Source organism: Oncorhynchus tshawytscha, linkage group LG26 (assembly GCF_018296145.1).
Source record: "Oncorhynchus tshawytscha isolate Ot180627B linkage group LG26, Otsh_v2.0, whole genome shotgun sequence".
Taxonomy (NCBI): domain Eukaryota; kingdom Metazoa; phylum Chordata; class Actinopteri; order Salmoniformes; family Salmonidae; genus Oncorhynchus; species Oncorhynchus tshawytscha.
Window position 1 is genome coordinate 29,879,617 of NC_056454.1, and position 26,303 is coordinate 29,905,919.

Consider the following 26,303-nt stretch of genomic DNA (forward strand, 5'->3'; position numbering starts at 1 on the left):
GTCTGGTTCTTACTCTGATAATTAGAACCTAATACTATCAACACTTTTTTTCTACCTGCAAATACAGGTAACTTTCCATCACTTACGTTTCCTAAAAGAGACAGAGTCCTGTTTTAACAATCCTAGCCTGGCCTCTGTCCAACACCACACCCCCTACAGACAGAGTACAGCACAAACAACACCCACCGAATCAGGAAATGTTCCCAATCTCCCACACAACAAGCATTTCCAGAGAAACGAAACTGATCTGTGATACTTTGCTGCTCAGCCTGTTGATGTGTTTACTATAATGTCAGATGCAATGGACTTGATGAATTGTTCAATTTGCCTGGATCTACTGAAAGATCCGGTGGCTATTCCCTGTGGACGCAACTACTGTATGGGCTGTATTGAGGACTGCTGGAATCAGGGTGATCTTAACGGTGTCTACAGCTGCCCAGACTGCAGAAAGACCTTTACCCCGAGGCCTGTTCTGAACAAAAATACTCTACTGATTGAATTGGTGGAGAAACTGAAGAATACAGGACTACATGCTGCTTCTCCTGCTCACTGTTATGCTGAACCTGGAGATGTGGAGTGTGATTTCTGCATTGGGAGAAAACTCAAATCTGTGAAATTCTGTCTGGTGTGTCTGGCCTCTTACTGCGAGACTCATCTACAGCCTCATTATGAAGTAGCTCCATTAAAGAAGCACAAGCTGGTCAAAGCATCCACACAACTCCATGAGATGATCTGCTCTCATCATGATAAACTGCTGGAGGTTTACTGCCGTACAGATCAGCAGTGTATCTGTTATCTTTGTACAGTGGATGAACATAAAGGCCATGATACAGTGTCAGCTGCAGCAGAAAGAACTGAAAAACAGGTAAGGACATGAGCTTTTGTATTTCACTCTCATGTCTATTACCACAGTTGATTACAAAGGAAGTGTTTTAAGGGCTCAAACAGGAAAAAGCCCGATACACCATAAAATATCCTGTGCCTCTTATTAAGTCTTATTGTCTTATGAAGTCTACTCTACATTGTAAATCTATTCTACATTTGAATTATACTTTTCTTATTTTTATTACCTCACGGTTTTGATTTACGTTGGGTTTTTAAAATATTAAAATCTATCAACATTTGATATTGTACATAGCACAATACTTTCTTTGATTTGGTGTTTTTGTGATGTATTTAATATTTATTTTGATTTATTTTTGTTCAGAAACAGTTGGATGAGAAACAGCAGATATTAAAGCAGAGAATCCAGAAGACGGAGATGGGGGTGTTTGGGGCGAGACAGTCTATACAGTTTGTCAAGGTAATTCTTGAAGAGGTCCTTTGGCTGATGGCCTTCTCAAAAAATGACTTTATTTTTGTCTAAGAAACTGTAATCCCACTGAGCCCCACTGTGGGGAACGAGCTGACTAGGGTCCTGATGAGAGCTGAGTGAGCGGAATGGTTGAAGTGGGCCCTGTCCTCTCTCTGTGTCCTAACAGAGCTCTGCACAGGCAGCAGTGGAGGACAGTGAGAGGATCTTTCCTGAGCTGATCCGCTCCATTGAGAGAAGGAGCTCTAAGGTGAAGCAGCTGATCAAAGCCAAGGAGATGGCTGAAGTGAGTCGAACTGAGGGACACCTGAAGCAACTGGAGGAGGAGGTGGTTGAGCTGAGGAGGAAAGACGCTGAGCTGGAGCAGCTCTCACACACAGAGGATCACATCCATTTTCTCAAGGTGACATCACTCATTCTGTTAACAGAGGAAACAGCCTCTCTAGACTTCTGTGGTATGCCCCCCCAAAAAATCTCCTTTCTATGGTTACATGACTTTACCTTGTTTTCTGATCTCTCATAGAGTTTCCAGTCTTTCTCTGTCCCGCCGGGAATTGAGGGCGTACCCAGCACTTTTAACCCTCATGTCTCCATTGAGGATGTCAAGAAGTCCCTCTCTGAACTACAAGACCGAATGGAGAATGTATTCAATGAGGAAATGGTAAAGATATCTAGAAAAGGTAAAGCTTATGTCTCATGCATACAGAACAATGAAGACTATATTTTAGTGATATATATATGCTCTGTTATATGCTCTGTTCAATTAAAAGTCCAATCTGCAATATTTATTGATATATATACCCATTGATTCTTGTCTCAGGAGCTTAGTACACACGTATTACCTCAGCATAACCCACAAGATACACAAACAAGTGTGTATAGTTAAAAATTATGTTTAAATCTATCCTTTGATCTTGTCCTTGCATCATTTCAGTTATTTATTTGAAAGAGGTTACATTTTTCCAGCCCCATCCCACTGCTTTAAAACAAACCATGTGGCTGGCTGCAGTTTGGCTAGGGAAAAAATAATAACAATTGTGCCTTTTAAAAATGTATTTATCTAACTTTTTTCCTTTTGAAGTTGGATATGCCTTTCATTTAGCCAGTAGCCCAATGAGGAAAATCCTCTTCTGCTTTGGAGAATGCACCTCTGGCTTCAGCTTCCAACCAGTTATCAGTCCCTCCAAGTCCCTGGCCAAGCTGAACCGGATCAGGGTGTCTGTGGACGAGGACCAGGACGTGACTCAAGACAAACAGGCTACTAAAACCAAAGTCTTTACTGGTGGGTCAGCTTCAGTGGGAGGATTTACTTTTAGATTTGGGGCCGACTCTCAGCCCACCACCAACCCTCCCATCCCTGAGTCTGGCTACTTCATCAAGCCCTTCGTCGTACCTGTCCAACCAGCTAAGAGCATTGAGCGAAAGCCTGTGGACTTTGTGAAGATGTCTTTTGGCCAGCCGATCCCTGCTGAGCCTCCTAAAGTGCTTAGCTTTGGTGCTGAAATAGTCGCCCAGTCCACTCCATCATCCGCTGCCTTTAAATTCAACTCCAACTTTAAATCCAATGATGGGGACTTCACCTTCATGTCCAAAAACAGTGAGAACCTGTTGAAGCTTCTGATGTCAGACATTCCCACCAAATTAGAGGGCCCCTCAGAGGGGAAGCCCCAATATCCTCCTAGCCTGGGAGGGATACTTACCTTTGGCACTAAAAGCGCTCCTGGGTTCTCCTTTAATGACTCAATCCAGATCCAGGACAAACCAAACCCATTTGGAAAATTTGACCAGCCATTTAGTTTCACTGATGTAACCACACCGGTATTTGGGCTGGCAAACACAGCAGAGGAGGAGAAGGGAGCTGAGAGCAATAACAACAGCACTCATGTGGAGGAGGACGAGGATGGGCCTCACTTTGAGCCTATTGTGCCCCTCCCTGACAAAGTAGACGTGAAGACTGGAGAGGAGGAAGAGGAGGAGATGTTCTGTAACAGGGCCAGGATGTTCAGATTCGATGCAGAGACAAAAGAGTGGAAAGAGAGAGGTATCGGCTTTGTCAAAATCCTAAAGCACAATACATCAGGGAAAGTGCGTCTACTGATGAGGAGGGAGAAGATTCTAAAGGTCTGTGCTAACCACTACATCACGCCAGATATGCTCCTGAAAACAAACGCTGGATCTGACAAGTCCTGGGTCTGGAATGCTGTTGATTATGCGGATGAGGAACCAAGGCTTGAGCAACTGGCCATCCGGTTCAAAACGGAAGTCAAGGCATTGCTCTTCAAGACAAAATTTGAAGAGGCTCAGAAGATCGTTCCCAAATCTCCAAAAAAGCAGCAAGATCAGTTATGTAGGAAAAAAAAATATCCTAAACACTCTGCCCCAGAGGCGACAAACTTAGGTGCCCAGTTTGCAAAGAAGTACGGGGAGTGGGACTGTAATGTGTGCTGTGTAAGAAATGCAGCTAAAGTTATGCAGTGTGTTGCCTGCCAGACTGCCAACCCTAATGCCCCATCAAAGCTGGACAGCGCACTAGCTACTGACATCAAAGGGTTTACTAGTGGGGCAGCTTCAGTGGGAGGATTTACTTTTGGATTTGGAGCTGACTCGTCAAAAGACACCAGCAGCGCAGGATCTATTGGAAAAGGATTAGGGTCTTTTGGAGCTCAGACACCCTCCTCCTTTACGGTTGGAACCAGTGGCACCACTTATATACCTGCTGCTGGTTTTGGTGCCCAGTTTGGAAAGAGGCAAGAAACCACAAAAGTTGCAGCAGAATCAAAGCCCTCAACCATGCCATTTGGCTCTGGATTTGGTGTGCAGTTCAGCATGAATCCAGGTCAGTGGGACCGCGATACATGCGCTTTAAGAAATGAGGCATTTGCAAACAGTTGTCTCTCTTGTCAAACTCCGAACCCTTCAGGAAAACCTGCTGCTGGTGCCCCAGCTTTGGCAACCCTCTCAACTGGGTCTGGATTTGGTGCCCAATTCAGCAAAAAGCTAGGGCAATGGGACTGTGATACATGCGTTGTAAGAAACGAGGCTTCTTCAAGCAGTTGTGTTTCTTGTCAAACTCCGAACCCTTCAGCAAAATCAACAGTAGAGGTAGCACCAACAACAGAGCCAACAGTGTCAGACTTTGGTGCTGATTTTTCAAGGAAGGATGGACAATGGGACTGTGACACCTGTCTAGTGAGGAATGATGCATCTGCCTCTAAGTGTGTTTCCTGCCAGACACCCAACCCCAATGCTAGCAGCTCCTCTCTTAGGGCCATGTTTGCCAGGCAGGAGGGACAGTGGGACTGTGACGCATGTCTAGTCAGAAACAACAACTCTGCTAGTCAATGCGTCTCCTGTCAGATGCCCAATCCCAATGTTAAGAGCATAGCCACAGCCGCCAATTCCAGGTCATCCTTCAGCTTTAACTTCGGGAGTCAGACTGCCTCTACTCAACCCACAGGCACTGGGTTTAAAGCGAACTTCAACGGTGACAGCTCTTTGCAGTTTGGCACAGGCAAAGTTGATAAAAGTTCCCCTGCATCCTTCAAGTTTGAGACCCCTCCTCAGGCTGAAAGCAGTACCCCCAGTGCTGCAGGCTTCTCTTTCACCATGCCCATCCCAGCAGGTGGCTTTAAGTTTGGCACTCAGGAAACTGCAAAGGAAACCCTACCAGCTGAAACTCAGACTCCTGCTTCAGGGTCTGCGTCAATGTTCCTGAAGAATATCGCAGAGCAGCACAGAGAGAAGGAATCTGGTGTCAGTGTATATGCATCAGTACTGTCAGTGGACAAGACGGGTCAGGATGAAAATCCCCTCTTCATTGGCAAACCCAACGACTTCAGTTTTGCAGACTTGGCTAAAAACTCACAAGGAGACTTCCAGTTTGGTCAGACGGACTCCAATTTCAAAGGCTTCACCCGCGCTGGTGAGCAGCTGTTCACATCCCTTCAGTCAAACCAGAGGGCAGACACCTCAGCTGACCAGGATGAAGAGGGCATATACAAGACAGAGGATAATGACGATATCCAGTTTGAGCCTGTGGTCCAGATGCCAGAGAAAGTGGACCTGGTCACAGGAGAAGAGGACGAACAGGCCGTCTACTCCCAGAGAGTGAAGCTCTTCAGGTTTGACGGAGACATCAGCCAGTGGAAGGAGAGGGGTGTTGGGGTCCTCAAGTTCCTGAAGAACGCCACCAATGGCAGGCTCAGGGTGCTGATGAGGAGAGAGCAGGTCCTGAAGGTGTGTGCCAACCACTGGATCACCACCACCATGAACCTGAAGCCCTTGGCTGGCTCCGACAAGGCCTGGATGTGGCTGGCTAATGACTTCTCTGATGGAGATGCCAGACTGGAGCAACTCGCTGCCAAGTTTAAAACCCCTGAGCTGGCTGAGGAGTTCAAGCTGAAGTTTGAGGAGTGTCAGAGGCTCCTGTTAGACATCCCACTACAGACTCCTCACAAGCTTGTTGACACCGGTAGAACTGCACATATCATCCAGAAGGCAGAGGAGATGAAGTCCTGCTTGAAAGATCTTAAATCTTTCCTGACCGATGACAAAACCAAGATCAAGGAGGACGACAGCCATGCTAACATCACGACAGCCAGTAACACCTCTGGTCTTAATATCAAGCCCCACGCAGAGAACACTGGCCCTACCTTAGAATGGGACAACTATGACCTGAGAGAGGAGGCTCTGGACGACAGTGCTGACACCTCTGTCTACGCCTTACCCCTGGCAAGCAGCCCAATCAGGAAGAACCTCTTCTGCTTTGGAGAATCCACAGAGGGCTTCAACTTCAGCTTCCAGCCTGTCGTCAGTACCGCCAAGTCGCTGGCCAAGATGAACCAGAGCGGGGTGTCTGCGGACGAGGAGCAGGACATTAGCCAGGAGGAGGAGCGGGACGGCCTGTACTTTGAGCCTGTGGTTCCCCTGCCAGACCTGGTGGAGATCTCCACTGGAGAGGAGAATGAAAACGTGTGTTTCAGCCACAGGGCAAAGCTGTATCGCTATGACAAAGACCTGAACCAGTGGAAAGAGAGGGGCATCGGAGACCTCAAGATACTGCAGCACTGCGATACCAAACGAGTCAGACTCATCATGAGGAGAGACCAAGTCCTGAAAATCTGTGCCAACCATTGGGTCACATCTTCTATGAAGTTGGAGCCCATGAAGGGTGCTGAGAAGGCCTGGGTCTGGAGCGCTATTGACTTTGCCGAGGTAACTAAGGGAAATGTTGAGCAGTTAGCTGTCAGATTCAAACTGAAGGATGTGGCTAACTCCTTCAGAGATATATTTGACCAGGCTAAAACTGCCCAAGAGAATGAGATTCTGGTCACTCCAATCACCTCCAGTGAGACCCTTACTCAGGAGGAAGCAATAGCGACGGGGACAACCATGTGTGGACAAGCTGCTGTGGCCATCCTGGAGGAGACCACCACAGAACGGACGGAGCTGTATCATGAGACTTTACACACCCCTGACTGTAAGTCCTCCACCGGTACTCCACATAGCCCTCTCAACCTCTCCAGGATGGTAATGTCCCCACCCAAGTTCCTCTTTGGAACAGACTCTCTCCAAAAGTTTTTCGGCAGCAGCCCACCATCATCCAAGGAGGATAGTTCTCCAGAGAGCTCCAAGGTTAAAGACAGCGGTCGGACCTCCCAGCCTTTAACTGCATTCAAAATCTCAGAAAAGGGTAAGCCTTTTGTTTTCCTGTCTTGATTGTTTTTGTTGATCTTGTGGTTCAGTGTAAACTGCTTGTTTTTGAGTGGTGACGCCCATTATGGAGTTTTCACATAATTTGACCCCATTGTGTTGTGATTCCATTCATGTCGCATTTCTCCTCCACATTGCTCCTCCCAGCAGCCTTGTGTTCATAGGACAGAACATAACCGTCACTCCCATTAGCCTAACTCCACTCTTCCTCACATTTGCTATTTTGATATAGGTTGTTTGATATGATAGCTGATGTAATGGATTATAATCCATTACATTTAGCATATTATATAAAATAATGCAGTCACAGGTTTTATTGCAGGCTTTGTCTTCATGAAGGCAGAAATGGGGACAGGACATAGTTAGAGGACTCTAGATTAGGCCTGGGCAATTCCAGTCCTCGATGGCCAGATTGGTGTCACACTTTTGTCCTCTAACTATGCCCTGTCCCCACCATTCTTAAAGTAGTCAACTGGATGGGACTTCCTATGGGTTACTTCATCCGAGTCATCTGCCAGTAAATTATACTTCTGAGCAAACACTAGGTGGCAGTGTGCACCCTTTCAGTTTGTTTGCCAAGGAGGAGGTAATAATAATGGAAATTGCCTCAATGGCGCTGCCCGTGAGTTTACAGACACCATAATGGAACTTAATGGAACTATATAAAGATATCTCTAGCATTCTCTATGGGACAGGACCAAAATATAGAAAGATTGATATAGGCCTAATCCATTACGCTTACTTAATGCAATGACGTTCAGCAACTGGAAGCTAACCAAAGATGCATTAATACATTTTCATTTCTTAATCCAACCACCCCCAATTCTAGTTTGTCTCACATGCCAACCATTATTTTGTAGGATTGGACTTTAGGCTTTTCAAAGATAACCCAAAGACTTTTTGGACCAGCACCTCATCCACCCAATTTGAGCCCCCAGGTACTCTGTCACTACACTGTGTGTGTTCTGTGACACGTCACCTACACAGCTGGGCACCTGTCTGGCCTTGCCTGGTAGCCGGTCTTAACCAGCCGTTGACTTTTTCCACATTTTGTTACATTGGTCAAATTCTAAAAATGATTTTTTTTTAAATATTGGTCCTCATCAATCTACACACAATACCCTACAATGACAAAGCAAGGTTTGTAGACATTTTGGCAAATTTATAAAAAAATAAACGGAAATATTACATTTTATAAAAGTATTCAGACCCTTTACTCAGTACTTTGTTGAAGCACCTTTGGCAGTGATTACAGCCTAGAGTCCTCTTGGGTACGATGATACAAGCTTGGCACACCTGTATTTGGGGAGTTTCTCCCATTCTTCTCTGCAAGCTCCCATTCTTCTCTCAAGCTCTGTCGGGTTGGATGGGGAGCGTCGCTGTACAGCTATTTTCAGGTCTCTCCAGAGATGTTAGATTGGGTTCAAGTCCGGTCTCTGGCTGGGCCACGCAAGGACATTCAGAGACTTGTCCTGAAGCCACTCCTATGTTGTCTTGACTGTGTGCTTAGCTTTTGTCCTGTTGGAAGGTGAACCTTCGCCCCAGTCCTGAGTGCTCGGGAGCAGGTTTCATCAAGGATCTTTTTGTACTTTGCTCTGTTCATCTTTCCTTCGATCCTGACTAGTCTCCCAGTCCCTGCTGCTGAAAAACATCCCCACAGTATGAGGCTGCCACCACCATGCTTCGTCGTAGGGATAGTGCCAGATTTCCTCCAGATGTGACCCTTAGCATTCAGGTCAAAGAGTTCAATATTGGTTTCACCAGAGAATCTTGTTTCTCATGGTGTGAGAGTCCTTCAGACCCCTTTTGGCAAACTCCAAGCTGGCTGTCATGTGCCTTTTACTGAGGAGTGGCTTCCGTCTGGCCACTCTACAATAAAGGCCTGATTGGTGGAGTGCTGCAGATATGATTGTCTTTCTGGAAGGTTCTCCCATCTCCAGGTTCTCCCATTTCTGGAGCTCTGTCAGTGTGACCATCAGGTTCTTGGTCATCACCATCTTGGTCACCACCCTGACCAAGGCCCTTCTCCCCCAATTGCTCAGTTTGGCCTGGGGGCCAGCTCTATGAAGAGTATTGGTGGTTCTAAACCTTTTAATTTAAGATTGATGGAGGCCACTGTGTTCTAGGGGACCTTCAATGCTGCAGAAATTTGTTGGTACCCTTGCTCAGATCTGTGCCTTGACACAATCCTGTTTCAGAGTTCTAAGGACAATTCCTTCGAACTCATGGCTTGGTTTTTGCTCTGACATGCACTGTCAAGTGTTGAACCTTATATAGACAGGTGTGTGCCATTCCAAATCACGTCTAATCAATTAAATATGCAAAACATTATTGTCCTCCCGAGTGGCTCAGCAGTCTAAGGCACTGCATCACAGTGCTTTATGTGTCACTACAGATCCGGGTTCGATCCCGGGCTGAGTCGCAGCCGGCCGCATCCGGCTCCATGAGGCGATGCACAATTGGCCCAGCGTCAACCGGGTTAGGGGAGTGTTTGGCCAGCCGGGATGTCCTTGTCCCATCGCGCTCTAGTGACTGCTGCGGCTTGGCAGGGTTGTGTTTTGGAGGATGCAACCTTCTCCTATCCCAAGTCTGTACTGGAGTTGCAGCGATGGGACAAGACTGTAAACATCAATTGGATATCAAAATTGTGGAGGAATTTAAAAAAATATTTTTTACTCTATAGCTGTTTTTGCTTTGTTTTTCTGGGATACTGTGTGATTTTTTAATTTAATCCATTTTAGAATAAGGCTGTAACTTAACAAAATGTGGAAAAGGGGAAGGGGTCTGAATACTTCCTGAATGCACTGTACAAACCTATAGTACAACAACCTAATGAGCTGCATGCCCATGTGTGATACTCAACAGTCACACTTACTCTAGTGAAATATAGATTTCTACAGATGAAAGTTAGGATAGCTGTTTAGCTATTGGAGGGGTGAAATGACTAAGTTCCTGGTAGCAGCCAGTTGTGTTGACGGCGATTCAGAGTACTTCTCCCTCTGTTTAAAAGGAGACACGGGGAGATTCCTGCCATGCTTACTGACAGAAATGTGCTGTCACACACACATTTGTAGTCCAGGATGTGTAGCAACAGTGTAAAATCAAATCCCAGTCTGGTTCGGTTTGTTCCAGAGATTTACAATATGTCCCAGTGAAAGAGCCAGAGTTGAAACTCCGGTAGCATGTTCTGTATGTCACAAGCAAAACTTGTTCTACCACTGGACAGTAATCTTTGAATTGGTTTTCTACCTGCATGAGCAACCGTTTGGTAATTGTAGTTGACAGTGTTGCTAACGTTAGTTTGTGCTGTGAATATTGCAGATGAGGACTTTGAGACAGCAGTTAAAGCCCTGAATGGAAAACTGTACCGGGATCCTCCTGAGAGGGAGGCTGCCAGTGCAGGTTCTGGTAAGTTTCATGGCCAAAGCAGCTATAGAGATGGGTATGAATAGAACAGGTTGGGGTGTAATTTCTCCTCAAAAGTTATTTCACGAATAACCTGCCCCACTCATCTCCTCTCAGCAGGCCAGGCCGAGGCAGGTGTTGAAGGTCTGGACCCGGAGGTTGAGGTTTTATGGGAGAAGAGGCCAACTCCAGAGGAGGAACAGAAAGCCAGGAACCTGCAGCTGCCTTCAACCTTCTTCTGTGGTGTAGGCAGCGACAGCGAGGCAGAGAAGGACAAGCCAGAGGACTTTGAGACAGAGTTCCGCAAAGCACAGGAGGCTCTGGTGAGATTATATGATATGCATTTGTTTGCACAAAGGTAAACAACTTTTGTGACATTGGGTTTTAAGAAATTAAAAGTGGTTCTCTCAAGCAAATGTTAACTGTTTTAGTTATTGTGTTTTAGGATGCTGAGAGAAGCTCAGACCCTGAGGATGTGTCCTCCAGCACCTGCGATACAGTGCCAGAACAACAGGTCCCAGACCAGTACCCCAGCAGCCAGGAACAGGCTTCAGATCAGTCTGGGGCAGAAGTCCAGTCCACTCCAGCAGAAGAACAGGTCCCAGATCAGTCATTAACCATACAGGAGGCTGAAATCCCAACCCCAGGTAGCCAGGAACAGGCCACAGAACAGTCAGTTACCATCCAGGATGCAGACATCCAATATTCTACAGCAGAGGAACAGGTCCCAGTTCAATCAGTAACCATCCAGGAGGCAGATGTCCAGTCCTCTACAGCAGAAGAACAGGTCTCAGTTCAGTCATTAACCATTCAGGAGGCAGAGGTCCAGTCCACCACAAAGGAGCAGCAGACTCCAGATCAGTCAGACTCCACTTCAACACCATCGCAGACTGCCGTCTCCTGCAGCAGGGAGCAGGCTACCACTCCAAACCCTTCAGAAAAACCTGCTGCTAGTGCGCCAGCTTTGGTAACCCCCTCATTTAGTTTTGGATTTGGTGCACAGTTTGGCAAAAAGCCAGGGCAGTGGGAGTGTGACATGTGTCTTGTTAGAAATGAGGAGTCTGCAAGCAGTTGTGTTTCTTGTCAAACTCTAAACCCTGCTGCCAGCAGCGGGGAACAGGCTCCAGATCAGTCAGACTCTACTCCTGCAGCTATCAGCAGCAGCCCTATAGACCTTTCTGCCAAGAAGACCTCTGACCCTGACTCTAATACTACATTTACTACAACCACTACTCAGGGTATGAAACATTTATCACTGCAAAGCCTTTTCAATTCTACCCTCACTTAACTCTTGGCAATGCCTTCTATGTCCTCCCAGCAACACAATCCCACTTCTGACACCAATGCAGCAAACTGAGCTGTCTTCTCTTCCTTATTTCCTCTTTTACAGATGCTCCTAACTCATTTGGCTCATTGGGCTTCAGTGCTCTAGGAGGGGAAGGGTTATCCTTTGCTGATCTGGCACAGAACACTGGGGGGTTATTTGCCTTTGGAAAACAAGGTTGGTACTTCTAAGTTTTCTGAATACAATTGACTGAAGAAAATTCAATATGTGTGTTCTTAAGATTTCTATTCATCACCATGACAACTGAGCTTTGTTTCTATGAAAACAAACATTTCATTTAACCTTTTTATCTTTCATTGTTAGATTCCAACTTCTCGTGGGCGAACGCCGAGGCTACGTTGTTTGGAGCTGCAGCCCCAGCCAAAGCTGAGGGAGGGGAGGAGGAGTGTGATGAAGGGGACACTAATAATGTGGGCATTGACTTTGAACCCATAGTCTCTCTACCAGAGGTACTTATCAATGCACTGCTACTCATCTATCTCCACTTCCCCTTACTGGGAATGTCATGTTATGAAGTAAAGTAAGTAGCCTTGGCGTGTGCGAGCCAGAACGGCTCATAGGAGCAGACCGGTTTCTGTAGTGAGGCAGCTTGTTGTACAAGGACAGGACTGGACAGGACACCAGTCTAACGCAGGGCCTTACCCCAAGCTCGCTCTTTAAAGGAAAAATCCAAATAAAACCACTCATTCTTTAATTTACAGGGTTAAATAACACAAAAATGTGAGAAACATTTTTTGTGAATTTATTTTTCATTTTGCCATCATAATAAGGTTTGGAGCAACATGGAAAATTGTTATGGAAATTTGTTGCATCTCAAGTTGTCTACAAAATCCACAATGCAATGCTCTCTCTACGGGCAAACGTAGCTCCACGCTATAATACAGAAGATCATATCAGCATGTTAGTTAGCTGTAAAATCTCCTAAACAAACTGCACTATCAATTTAGGAGTCTACAATCTCACCGTGTTTAAACTGCAGATCGATGTGCCTTACAGATTGGAGTCTGTAAGGCACATGCGAAACGTTGCCTTGGTATGTCAATGGGTCGCGCCAGTCCATTCTGGGTTAAGGAGTGCTCTCCTTCAAGGAGTGAATGGGAGTTTATTGGGAGCATGCTCAAAAATCCAACATTAGCATAAATTTCGTCAGCAAAAAGTACAACATTACAAATCTCTTCCGAGAGGTGAGATACATAATTTGATATCTGTAATACCGTATAGCTTTGGAATCGTAACATTGCATACTTGCAAGGAAAATATGCATGTTTATCGACATACACTGACTTTGAGAAAGGATTGCGTGACGATTAGCTTAGCAACCATGTGACGCAGCATTACAACGTGAACGTGATTGGTCGACAGTCTGCTGAGTGGGGGTACACGTTCATTCATTTATTGGATTCTTATCTCTTTTCAATAATATCTCTGGCAACGGCACCATGCAATGCACCCCGGAGTAGACAAATATTAAATATGTGCTATACCCTCCATTAAATAAAACATTTCGAGGTAGGAATATCGCAAAAATAGGATCAACAGCACATTCGAGAGAGAAGACATCCGCCCGATTTGTGACATCAGCCAGTATTGAAATCTGACATGTATGGTAGATGATTTTGCGATTTAAAAGGCGTATTCCTCTTAACCTCTCTTGGGTAGGGAGCAGTATTTTCACGTCCGGATGAAAAGCGTGCCCAAAGTAAACTGCCTGTTACTCAGGCCCAGAAGCTAGGATATGCATATAATTGGTTGATTTGGATAGAAAACACTCTAAAGTTTCGAAAACTGTTAAAATTATGTCTGTTAGTATAATATAAATGATAGGGCAGGCTAAATCCCTGAGGACAAACCATCCCCCAAAAATAATTTTTCAGCCTACAACTGTTTTCAATGGCTGTCACCTTTATTATAAGGCGAAATCCTCCCAGATTGCAGTTCCTAGGGCTTCCACTAGATGTACCTAAGGTTTGATTATAAACGTTGTTTGACTTGTTTGGAAAAGTTTATTAGTAACGTTTGGGATTCATTTTGTATGCATTTTGATGGAGGGAAACTGGGTGGACTATTGACTGAGGCGCGCCAGCTAAACTGAGTTTTTACGGATATAAAGAAGGACATTATCGAACAAAAGGACCATTTTTGATGTATGTGGGACCTTTTGGAGTACCAACAGAAGAAGATCATCAAAGGTAAGGCATTTATTATATCGCTATTTCTGACTTTCGTGGCGCACCTGCCTGGTTGAAATATGTTTTTCATGCATTTGTTTGTGGGGCGCTGTCCTCAGATAATCGCATAGTGTGCTTTCACCGTAAAGCCTTTTTGACATCTGACACAGCGGCTGGATTAACAAGACGTTAAGCTTTATTTTGATGTATTACTCTTGTGATTTTATGAAAGTTAAATATAATTCTGTAGTTTGAATTTCGCGCTCTGCAATTTCACCGGATTAATTTCCGGTGTAGTGAGAGCGACTTTATCACAGTGCTACGTCATACCGGAGGCAATTCTGCCTGCTCGAACCACAATAACTCTGATACACATGAAAACTAGTGCCCCAGCTAAAAACATGAAATTACCCAGGGAATCGATAGAACATCACTCATTGATGCACAAAACAATATAACATTCAAAATGGGTGAACCTTTCCTTTAATAATGAGTTCCAAGCAGAGACTCTACGTCATCGTTATAACTGACTAAATGTGTTCTAGGTGGAGGCTTAGTCTAGAGCTGGCATTACTCCACATTCTATCTATATGACAGATAATCTTGGATGTTCTACTCAATACATTTCTATATTTTATATTATTTTAAATTATTTTATTTTTTTATTTTTTTATTTCACCTTTATTTAACCAGGTAGGCTAGTTGAGAACAAGTTCTCATTTGCAACTGCGACCTGGCCAAGATAAAGCATAGCAGTGTGAACAGACAACACAGAGTTAAACATGGAGTAAACAATTAACAAGTCAATAACACAGTAGAAAAAAACAACAAAAAAAAGAAGTCTATATACATTGTGTGCAAAAGGCATGAGGAGGTAGGCGAATGATTACAATTTTGCAGATTAACACTGGAGTGATAAATGATCAGATGGTCATGTACAGGTAGAGATATTGGTGTGCAAAATAACAGAAAAGTAAATAAATAAAAACAGTATGGGAATGAGGTAGGTAAAAATGGGTGGGCTATTTACCGATAGACTATGTACAGCTGCAGCGATCGGTTAGCTGCTCAGATAGTAGATGTTTGAAGTTGGTGAGGGAGATAAAAGTCTCCAACTTCAGCGATTTTTGCAATTTGTTCCAGTCACAGGCAGCAGAGAACTGGAACGAAAGGCGGCCAAATGAGGTGTTGGCTTTAGGGATGATCAGTGAGATACACCTGCTGGAGCGCGTGCTACGGATGGGTGTTGCCATCGTGACCAGTGAACTGAGATAAGGCGGAGCTTTACCTAGCATGGACTTGTAGATGACCTGAGCCAGTGGGTCTGGCGACGAATATGTAGCGAGGGCCAGCCGACTAGAGCATACAAGTCGCAGTGGTGGGTGGTATAAGGTGCTTTAGTGACAAAACGGATGGCACTGTGATAAACTGCATCCAGTTTGCTGAGTAGAGTGTTGGAAGCAATTTTGTAGATGACATCGCCGAAGTCGAGGATCGGTAGGATAGTCAGTTTTACTAGGGTAAGTTTGGCGGCGTGAGTGAAGGAGGCTTTGTTGCGGAATAGAAAGCCGACTCTTGATTTGATTTTCGATTGGAGATGTTTGATATGAGTCTGGAAGGAGAGTTTACAGTCTAGCCAGACACCTAGGTACTTATAGATGTCCACATATTCAAGGTCGGAACCATCCAGGGTGGTGATGCTGGTCAGGCGTGCGGGTGCAGGCAGCGAACGGTTGAAAAGCATGCATTTGGTTTTACTAGCGTTTAAGAGCAGTTGGAGGCCACGGAAGGAGTGCTGTATGGCATTGAAGCTTGTTTGGAGGTTAGATAGCACAGTGTCCAAGGACGGGCCGGAAGTATATAGAATGGTGTCGTCTGCGTAGAGGTGGATCAGGGAATCGCCCACAGCAAGAGCAACATCATTGATATATACAGAGAAAAGAGTCGGCCCGAAGATTGAACCCTGTGGCACCCCCATAGAGACTGCTAGAGGACCGGACAGCATGCCCTCCGATTTGACACACTGAACTCTTTCTGCAAAGTAATTGGTGAACCAGGCAAGGCAGTCATCCGAAAAACCGAGGCTACTGAGTCTGCCAATAAGAATATGGTGATTGACAGAGTCGAAAGCCTTGACAAGGTCGATGAAGACGGCTGCACAGTACTGTCTTTTATCGATGGCAGTTACGATATCGTTTAGTACCTTGAGCGTGGCTGAGGTGCACCCGTGACCGGCTCGGAAACCAGATTGCACAGCGGAGAAGGTACGGTGGGATTCGAGATGGTCAGTGACCTGTTTGTTGACTTGGCTTTCGAAGACCTTAGATAGGCAGGGCAGGATGGATATAGGTCTTTAACAGTTTGGGTCCAGGTTGTCTCCCCCTTTGAAGAGGGGGATGACTGCGTCAGCTTTCCAATCCTTGGGGATCTCAGACGATATGAAAGAGAGGTTGAACAGGCTGGTAATAGGGGTTGCGACAATGGCAGCGGATAGTTTCAGAAATAGAGGGTCCAAATTGCCAAGCCCAGCTGATTTGTACGGGTCCAGGTTTTGCAGCACTTTCAGAACATCTGCTATCTGGATTTGGGTAAAGGAGAACCTGGAGAGGCTTGGGCGAGTAGCTGCGGGGGGGGCGGAGCTGTTGGCCGAGGTTGGAGTAGCCAGGCGGAAGGCATGGCCAGCTGTTGAGAAATGCTTGTTGAAGTTTTCGATAATCATGGATTTATCGGTGGTGACTGTGTTACCTAGCCTCAGTGCAGTGGGCAGCTGGGAGGAGGTGCTCTTGTTCTCCATGGACTTTACAGTGTCCCAGAACTTTTTGGAGTTGGAGCTACAGGATGCAAACTTCTGCCTGAAGAAGCTGGCCTTAGCTTTCCTGACTGACTGCGTGTATTGGTTCCTGACTTCCCTGAACAGTTGCATATCGCGGGGACTATTCGATGCTATTGCAGTCCGCCACAGGATATTTTTGTGCTGGTCGAGGGCAGTCAGGTCTGGAGTGAACCAAGGGCTATATCTGTTCTTAGTTCTGCATTTTTTGAATGGAGCATGCTTATCTAAAATGGTGAGGAAGTTACTTTTAAAGAATGACCAGGCATCCTCAACTGACGGGATGAGGTCAATGTCCTTCCAGGATGCCCAGGCCAGGTCGATTAGAAAGGCCTGCTCACAGAAGTGTTTTAGGGAGCGTTTGACAGTGATGAGGGGTGGTCGTTTGACTGCGGCTCCGTAGCGGATACAGGCAATGAGGCAGTGATCGCTGAGATCCTGGTTGAAGACAGCGGAGGTGTATTTGGAGGGCCAGTTGGTCAGGATGACGTCTATGAGGGTGCCCTTGTTTACAGATTTAGGGTTGTACCTGGTGGGTTCCTTGATGATTTGTGTGAGATTGAGGGCATCTAGCTTAGATTGTAGGACTGCCGGGGTGTTAAGCATATCCCAGTTTAGGTCACCTAACAGAACAAACTCTGAAGCTAGATGGGGGGCGATCAATTCACAAATGGTGTCCAGGGCACAGCTGGGAGCTGAGGGGGGTCGGTAGCAGGCGGCAACAGTGAGAGACTTATTTCTGGAGAGAGTCATTTTCAAAATTAGTAGTTCGAACTGTTTGGGTATGGACCTGGAAAGTATGACATTACTTTGCAGGCTATCTCTGCAGTAAACTGCAACTCCTCCCCCTTTGGCAGTTCTATCTTGACAGAAAATGTTATAGTTGGGTATGGAAATCTCAGAATCTATGAGTTCTGTAATCTTACACCTTCCTGATTAATGAGCCCTTGGTCTCGTCATTAACCTGCGTGTAACTGTGTTGTCCAGGTGGAGACTAAGTCAGGGGAGGAGGATGAGGAGATCCTGTTTAAGGAGCGTACCAAGCTGTACCGCTGGGAGAGAGACCTGGGCCAGTGGAAGGAGAGGGGTGTGGGAGACATCAAGATCCTCTTCCACCCCGATAAGAGGTTCTACCGGGTGCTAATGAGGAGGGAGCAGGTGCTGAAGGTCTGTGCCAATCACACCATCTGTCAGAGCATGGAGCTCAAACCCATGAACACCTCTAACCAAGCCCTAGTCTGGACAGCTACTGACTTTTCAGGTAGGTCTATACATAGCTCGGCAACACACACACAAAGATACGAAAATATATTGATTCGTATATAATTTGAATTGATAAATATTTTTTATCAACAACAAAAAAATCCAGAGGGTGAGGGTAAGGTGGAACAGTTGGCAGCCAAGTTTAAGACTGCGGAGCTGGCCGAGAGTTTCAGGAAGATCTTCTGTGAGTGTCAGAGTCGAATGAGCCAATCAGAGGCCTCCACCCTCTCCTCCCCCCAGCTGTCCAGGGTACAGGAACATTCCAGAGACACCAATCCCCAGGTCAGTGTTTCCCCTGTCTGCTAATGTATAGGTGGACCGCCTACCACTTTTGTCCCCTCCACCTACAATAATGTTTAATAATTGTACTAAAGAGTCCACTAAACCCTGCCCCCAGGTGTACCTCTCTATCTCCGCTGACGACGAGCCCCTGGGAACGGTCACCATAGAACTGTTCTCTCACATCGTCCCCAAGACAGCTGAGAACTTCAGAGCACTGTGTACAGGACAGAAAGGCTTCGGGCTGCGCAACACTGTCTTCCACAGGGTCGTACCCGACTTCATGTGTCAGGTGAGAAGCGGGGAGTTGTGGGGTTAGCCTCAAACCAGAGTGGGGTTAGCCTCAAACCAGACAACAATCAGAGCCAAAGTGCTTTCATAACCTTCAATACCATGTTTCCCAAAACATAGGTCACAGTTAGTGCCTCTTGGAACATAAAACATTTTGTAAACCTCTGCAAGAATGTATAACTCTGCTTGGTCCGGTCTCTGTATTGTCCTCTTTCCTCAGGGTGGAGACATCACCAACCAGGATGGGACAGGAGGGAAATCCATCTACGGGCACAAGTTTGAGGATGAGAATTTTGACGTGCGCCACACAGGCCCGGGCCTGCTGTCCATGGACAACCACGGCCGAGACACCAACAACTCCCAGTTCTTCATCACTTTGAAGAAGGCTGAGCACTTGGACTTCAAACACGTGGCCTTTGGCTTCGTCAGAGAGGGCATGGATGTGGTTCGCAGCATGGGAGAGCTGGGCACCAAGACTGGCAAACCCAGCAAGAAGATTGTCATCACCGAATGTGGACAACTGTAGAGCTGAGATCTGGTCACTGACTGGACGTCTATCGGCCTTCGCTCTGGCCATGGACTGGACAGTGATAGGCTTTCAAACGGTGGAGTGGACAACTATAGTAGGAACATCTCAAATGAGACCCTATACCTCATGTAATGTAAAACATGTTTTTAATTTTGTTTTACCAGAGCCCATGTGGAGTGCACAAAGGGTTCTGGTAGTGTACTACAGGGGAAATAGGGTGTCATTTGAGACAGAGATGGTCTACTTTCCATAAGTGTTAACCCACCCTGAAGGTAGCATGTGACTGTGTGAATCCCCAGTCATGTGTTCCAATAAGAGTTGAAAACGCTGGTTCCTTCCTAAGCTCCCTAACTTGATTGTTTTGCATAGTTAAGCCTTAATTGAGATTAACAAGAAACCTTGTTTAAAAACCAACCTCAGTTCAAAATGAACAATGTTCCTCTCTCCTGCTCCCTTTGAATACTTTTAGGTGTGGTGGTGTGTTTTTGTGTATACATTGATTTCATAATGTACAAATTATTGAGACGAACCTTGTTCATCTTAAACTCCGAAAGTAGGAATATGAAGAACTATAACCTGCTTTGTGACACTTTGGGAGAGGTATGACATAATATCTGGTGGTTGTGGAAGAACCTTCTATGGTATTCTTTTGACAAATATCACTTGAAGTTGAAACAATTATTATTGTCAATATATAAATGATGCTGGAGAATGTCTTTAGAAATAATGTTGCTTTATACTGATAATTATGAGGATGCCCTTTACGATTTCAAACATACACTACATGACTAAAAGTATGTGAACACCTGCTCGCTGAATATCTCATTCCAAAATCATAGTCATTAATATAGAGTTGGTACCCCTTGCTGCTTTAACAGCCTCCACTCTTCTGGGAAGGCTTTCCACTAGATGTTGGATCATTGCTACTGGGAATTGCATCCGTTCAGCCACAAGAGCATTCGTGAGGTCGGACACTGATATTGAGCGATTATCCCTGGCTCGCAGTCAACGTTCCAATTCATCCCAAAGGTGTTCGATGGGGTTGAGGTCAGGGCTCTGTGCAGGCCAATCAAGTTCTTCCACACCTATCTCGACAAACCATTTCTGTATGGACCTCGTTTTGTGCACAGGTGCATTGTCATACTGAAACAGGAAAGGGCCTTCCCAAACTGTTGGCACAATGTTGGAAGCACAGAATTATCTATAATGCCATTGTATGCTGTAGTGTTAAATTTACCCTTCACTAGAACTAAGGGGCCTAGCCCCAGGGATGTATTAAGCCGTACGCACTACCCTCTGTAGTGCCTTACTGTCGGATGCTGAGCAGATGCCATACAAGGCGGTGATGTAACTGGTCAGGATGCTCTCGATGGTGCAGCTGTAGAACTTTTTGAAGATCTGGGGACCAATGCCAAATCTTTTCGGTCTTCTGAGGGGAATAGGCCTTGTCGTGCCCTCTTCACTACTGTGTTGGTGTGTTTGGACCCTGATAGTTTGTTGGTGATGTAGACACCAAGGAACTTGAAGCACTCAACCCGATCCACTAAAGCCCTGTCGATGTGAATGGGGGCGTGTTCAGCCCTCCTTTTCCTGTAGCCCCCAATCACCACACTGCCAGGTCTCTGACCTCCTCCCTATAGGCTATGTCATTGTTGTTGGTGATCAGGCCTACCACCGTTGTGTTGTCAGCAGATTTAATGATGGTGTTGAAGTCGTACTTGACCACGCAGTCGTGGGTGAATAGGCAGTACAAGAGGGTACTAAGCACACACCCCTGAGGGGCCTCCGTGTTGAGTATCCGCATGTCTGATGTGCTGTTGCCTACCCTTACCACCTGGGGGTGGCTCGTCAGGAAGTCCAGGATCCAGTTGCAGAGGGAGGTGTTGAGTCCCAGGGGTCTTAGCTTAGTGATGAGCTTTGTGGGCACGATGGTGTTGAATGCTGAGCTGTAGTCAATGAACAACAGTCTCACATTTGTTTGTTCTAGTAGCTAGGTTTCAATCCAATTTGTGACAGCTTTTCATGTGACTATTCTGAAAGAGGCATACGCATAAAGAAAATATGCACATTTTCCCACCAGTAGTGTGTTTCCACCAAACAGACTTGTTGCCGATAAAAATCGGTGAGTGATGACGTTGTGGACAAAAAAATGTACACTTTTTGCCTAAGTTTTCATGTGCCTATTAAATATCTACAGTTCAATATGTTTCCATTGCATTTTGTCAAATGGCACTCAAGCATCGATCATCATGTCATCAGAATAAGACCCTCAATATTTTTTGGAAAGGAGCATCGAAATCATCGTGCATTTTCACTACCCTGGGAAGTTCATCATAATTGATTTAATATTTAGCCTAATAAACTGTATGGTTTCCCGTTGTTGTATTGGGAAGACCTCACACCATATCATTGTGTGACTACAAGTTTACCTTCGACTTAACGGTTATGATAACGGTTATATTTGTGCATAAAGGCATTTCCACTGCCTCCTCTCGCCTAGTTCATTTTCCGACACAAAAAGATCCCACCATGTCAAACTAACAAATTATCTGTAACAGTGGAGGCTCCTCAGAGGAGGAAGGGGAGGACCATCCTCAGTGAATTTCATAAAATTAAAAATTGTAAAACATTTAAAAAGTTATCCTTTTTAGATAAAACTATATAAAATATACACGTCACCAAATAATTGATTAAAACACACTGTTTTGCAATGAATGTATACAGTAGCCTCAACAGCACTCTGTAGGGTAGCACCATGGTGTAGCAGGAGGGCAGCTAGCTTCTGTCCTCCTCTTGGTACATTGACTTCATTAAAAAACCTAGGAGGCTCTTGGTTCTCACCCCCTTCCATAAACTTACAAAGTAATTATGGCAATTTCTAGAGGATGTTCTCCAACCTATCTGAGCTCTTGCAGCATGAACTGACATGGTGTCACCCAATCAAAGGATCAGATAATTAATCTAGTACTGAAAGCATAAGCTACTGATAGCTAGCACTGCATGCATATCATGTGGTGAGTAGTTGACTCAAAGAGAGAGATAGACAATAGGTGAACAGTTTTCAACAAATTAATTGAATTCAAAAATGTTGGAGAAGCCAGAGACGATTGCACCGACAGATGGCCACCTCACTTCAGGTCCTTACAAAACTATGCAGTTATTTGTTTTTTTATGTACTATTTCATACATTGTTAGCCCAGAAAATGTCAAGTGTTATTACATTCAGCCGGGAAGAACTATTGGATATAAAAGCAATGTCAACTTACCATCATTACGACCAGGAATACGTCTTTCCCGAAGCGGATCCTTTGTTCGGTCCTCCACCCTGGACATGCGATCTTATCCCAGAGGCCGACCCAAAACAACGCTGTCACCGCAGGAGAGGCGGACAGAGCGGCCTACTAGTCAGACCCAGAAGGCGAACACAGCATCCACCGCTCCCGAGCATATTACTTGCCAATAACCAATCTCTAGATAACAAGGTGGACGAAATTAGGGCACGAGTTGCCTTCCAGAGAGACATCAGAGATTGTAACATTCTCTGTTTCACAGAAACATGGCTCACTCGGGATACGTTGTCAGAGTCGGTACAGCCACCTGGTTTCTTCACGCATCGCGCCGACAGAAACAAACATCTCTCTGGTAAGAAGAAGGGCGGGGTGTATGCCTTAACGACTCATGGTGTAATCACAACAACATACAGGAACTCAAGTCCTTTTGTTCACCTGACCTAGAATTCCTTACAATCAAATGCCAACCGCATTATCTACCAAGAGAATTCTCTTTGATTATAGTCACGGCCGTGTATACCAATCAATCACATGGACTGGGATATGTTTCGGATAGCCTCAGACAACAACATTGATGTATACGCTGACTTGGTGAGCGACTTTATTAGCAAGTGCATCGGTGACGTCGTACCCGCGGTGACTATTAAAAGATTCCCTAACCAGAAACCGTGGATTAATGGCAGCATTTGCGCAAAACTGAAAGTGCGAACCACCACTTTTAATCATGGCAAGGCAACCGGAAACATGACCAAATACAAAAGGTGCAGCTATTCCCTCCGCAAGGCAATAATACAAGCTAAGGGTCCCTATAGAGACAAAGTAGTGTCGCAATTCAACGGCTCAAACACGAGATGTATGTGGCAGAGTCTACAGTCAATCACGGATTACAAAAAGAAAACCAGCCCCGTCGTGGACATAGACATCTTTCTCCCAAACAAATTAAACAACTTCTTTACTCGCTTTGAGGACACTACAGTGCCACTGACACGGCCCGCTACCAAAGCCTGTGGGCACTCCTTCTCTGTGGCCAACGTGAGTAAAACATTTAAACGTGTTAACCCTCGCAAGGCTGCCGGCTCAGACGGCATCCCTAGCCGCGTCCTCAGAACATGCACAGACCAGCTGGCTGGTGTGTACGGACATATTCAACCAATCCCTATCTCAGTCTGTTGTCGCCACATGCTTCAAGATGGCCACCATCGTTCCTGTTCACAAGAAAGCTAAGGTAACTGAACAAAATTACTATCGCCCCATTGCACTCACTTCTGTCATCATGAAGTGCTTTGAGAGACAAGTCAAGGATCATATCACCTCCAACCCTACCTGATACCCTAGACCCTCTCCAATTTGCTTACCGCACCAATAGGTCCACTGACGATGCAATCGTCATCACACTGCCCTATCCCATTTGCATAAGAGGAATACCTATGTAAGAATGCTGTTCATTGACTATAGCTCAGCATTTAACACCATAGTACCCTCCAAACTCGTCATTAAGCTCGAGACCCTGGGTCTCGACCCCGCCCTGTGCAACTGGGTCCTGGACTTTCTGATGGGCCGCCCCCAGGTAGTGAAGGTAGGAAACAACGTCTCTACCCCGCTGATCCTCAACACTGGGGCCCCAGAAGGGTGCGTACTCCCTGTTCACCCATGACTGTGTGGCCATGCACGCTTCCAACTCAATCATCAAGTTTGCAGACGGCACTATAGACTGATTACCAACAACGATGAGACGGCCTACAGGGAGGAGGTGAGGGCCCTCAGAGTGTGGTGTCAGGAAAATAACCTCTCACTCAACGTGAACAAAACAAAGGAGACGATTCAGTCTCCTAGCTGCCCGTATATACTCCAGATTCTGGTGGTCGGTCCAGATGAGAAAGGGGTGCTTACCCTTGACCACCGTTAACAACTCCCGGTCCCCCATATCATAGTTACGCTCCGCCGGACTGAGCTTCCTCGAAAAGAAAGCGCAGGGGCGGAGTTTTGGTGGCGTACCCGAGCGCTGTGATAGCACACCACCCATCCCAGCCTCGGACGCGTCCACCTCCACTATAAATGCTAGAGAGGGGTCCGGGTGCTCCAACACGGGTGCATCCATGAACAGCGCCTTCAACCTATTGAAGGCTCTGTCCGCCTCTTCCGACCACCGCAAACGCACCGGACCCCCCTTCAGCAGTGAGGTAATGGGGGCTGCTACCTGGCCAAAACCCCGGATAAACCTCCGGTAGTAATTGGCATCTCGACTCCCAGACGGGCCCCTCCTCCTCCGGTACCCCTCGGCACGGCCCCCCCCAACTCCATAGGAATGGGAGCAGGGGTGCTGGGTGGTGGAACGTACAGGACCCTTTCCGAACGCCGCAGGCAGCCAGCAGATTGTCCAGACGGATGGACATGTCGATAAGTTCATTTAGGGAGAGAGCGGTGTCCCGACACGCTACCTCCCTGCGGACGTCCTCCCGGAGACTATACCGGTAGTGGTCTATCAGGGCCCTGTCGTTCCAACCAGACCCAGCGGCCAAGGTCCGGAACTCCAAGGCGTAATCCTGGGCGCTCCTCTTCTCCTGCCTAAGGTGGAACAGTCGCTCTCCCGCAGCTCGGCCCTCTGGAGGGTGTCAAACACGGCACGAAAGCGGAGGGTGAATTCCGGGTAGTGCTCCTTTACCGAGTCTGGGCCATTCCAGACCACGTTTGCCCACTCCAGAGCACGACCCATAAGGCAGGAGACGAGGACACTCACCCTCTCCGCTCCCGAGGGAGTGGGCCTCACGGTCGCCAGGTACAGTTTCAGTTCCAAGAACCCCTGACACCCCACCGCCGCTCCATCATAATCCTTCGGAAGCGCAAGACGAAGAGCGCTGGAGCCTGGGGATGGGAAGAGAGGAGAAGGGGGATCCAGAGCTGGGGAATCTGAAGGTGGAGAGAGGAGACCACTCCTCTCCTATTGGACCATTCTCTCCATCATCTGGTCCATGGCGGATCCGATCCGATGGAGTACGGTGGTGTGGTGGAGGACACATTCCTCCATCGATGGGAGGGGGTTGGCAGCTGCTCCTGCTGACTCCATTCTTAACAGGTGCAGGATTCTGTAATGCCCGGGTGTAGTGGAGGAAGAAGTCAGGCGCAGGATACAGAGAGTTCAGGGTAGTGATACATTTAATTCACCACACTGGTGAAAACGACGCCAACCCAAACAAATGCCCCAAAACATGGGAAACTAAACAGTTCAGCAAAACCCACTTAGGTTGGAGTCATTAAAACTCGTTTTTCAACCACTCCACAAATTTCTTGTTAACAAACTATAGTTTTGGCAAGTCGGTTAGGACATCTACTTTGTGCATGACACACAACATTTTTCCAACAGTTGTTTACAGACAGATTATTTCACTTATAATTCCAGTGGGTCAGAAGTTTACATACACTAAGTTGACTGTGTCTTTAAACAGCTTGGAACATTCCAGAAAATGATGCCATGGCTTTAGAAGCTTCTGATAGGCTAATTGACACAATTTGAGTCAATTGGAGGTGTATCTGTGAATGTATTTCAAGGCCTACCTTCAAACTCAGTGCCTCTTTGCTTGACATCATGGGAAAATCAAAAGAAATCAGCCAAGACCTCCACAAGTCTGGTTCATCCTTGGGAGCAATTTCCAAACGCCTGGAGGTACCACGTTCATCTGTACAAACTATAGTACGCAAGTATAAACACCATGGGACCACGCAGCCATCATACTGCTCAGGAAGGAGACGCGATCTGTCTCTTAGAGATGAACGTACTTTGGTGCGAAAGGTGCAAATCAATCCCAGAACAACAGCAAAGGACCATGTGAAGATGCTGGAGGGAACAGGTACAAAAGTATCTATATCCACAGTAAAATTAGT

At 46.2% G+C, this 26,303-nt stretch overlaps 1 protein-coding gene across 1 annotated transcript; it reads left to right on the forward strand.

Moving 5' to 3' along the window:
• The first annotated feature begins 220 nt into the window (after positions 1 to 220).
• On the forward strand, positions 221 to 20,265 carry LOC121840986 (E3 SUMO-protein ligase RanBP2-like). Its single transcript, XM_042306445.1, has 14 exons — positions 221 to 865; positions 1,208 to 1,303; positions 1,482 to 1,715; positions 1,836 to 1,992; positions 2,394 to 7,004; positions 10,346 to 10,432; positions 10,547 to 10,752; positions 10,875 to 11,667; positions 11,820 to 11,930; positions 12,078 to 12,223; positions 17,760 to 18,033; positions 18,142 to 18,317; positions 18,433 to 18,606; positions 18,826 to 20,265. Exons 1-14 carry the CDS (start codon positions 290 to 292, stop codon positions 19,129 to 19,131), a joined length of 7,947 nt encoding a protein of 2,648 aa, XP_042162379.1. The 5' UTR covers positions 221 to 289; the 3' UTR covers positions 19,132 to 20,265.
• The last annotated feature ends 6,038 nt before the right edge of the window (positions 20,266 to 26,303 follow it).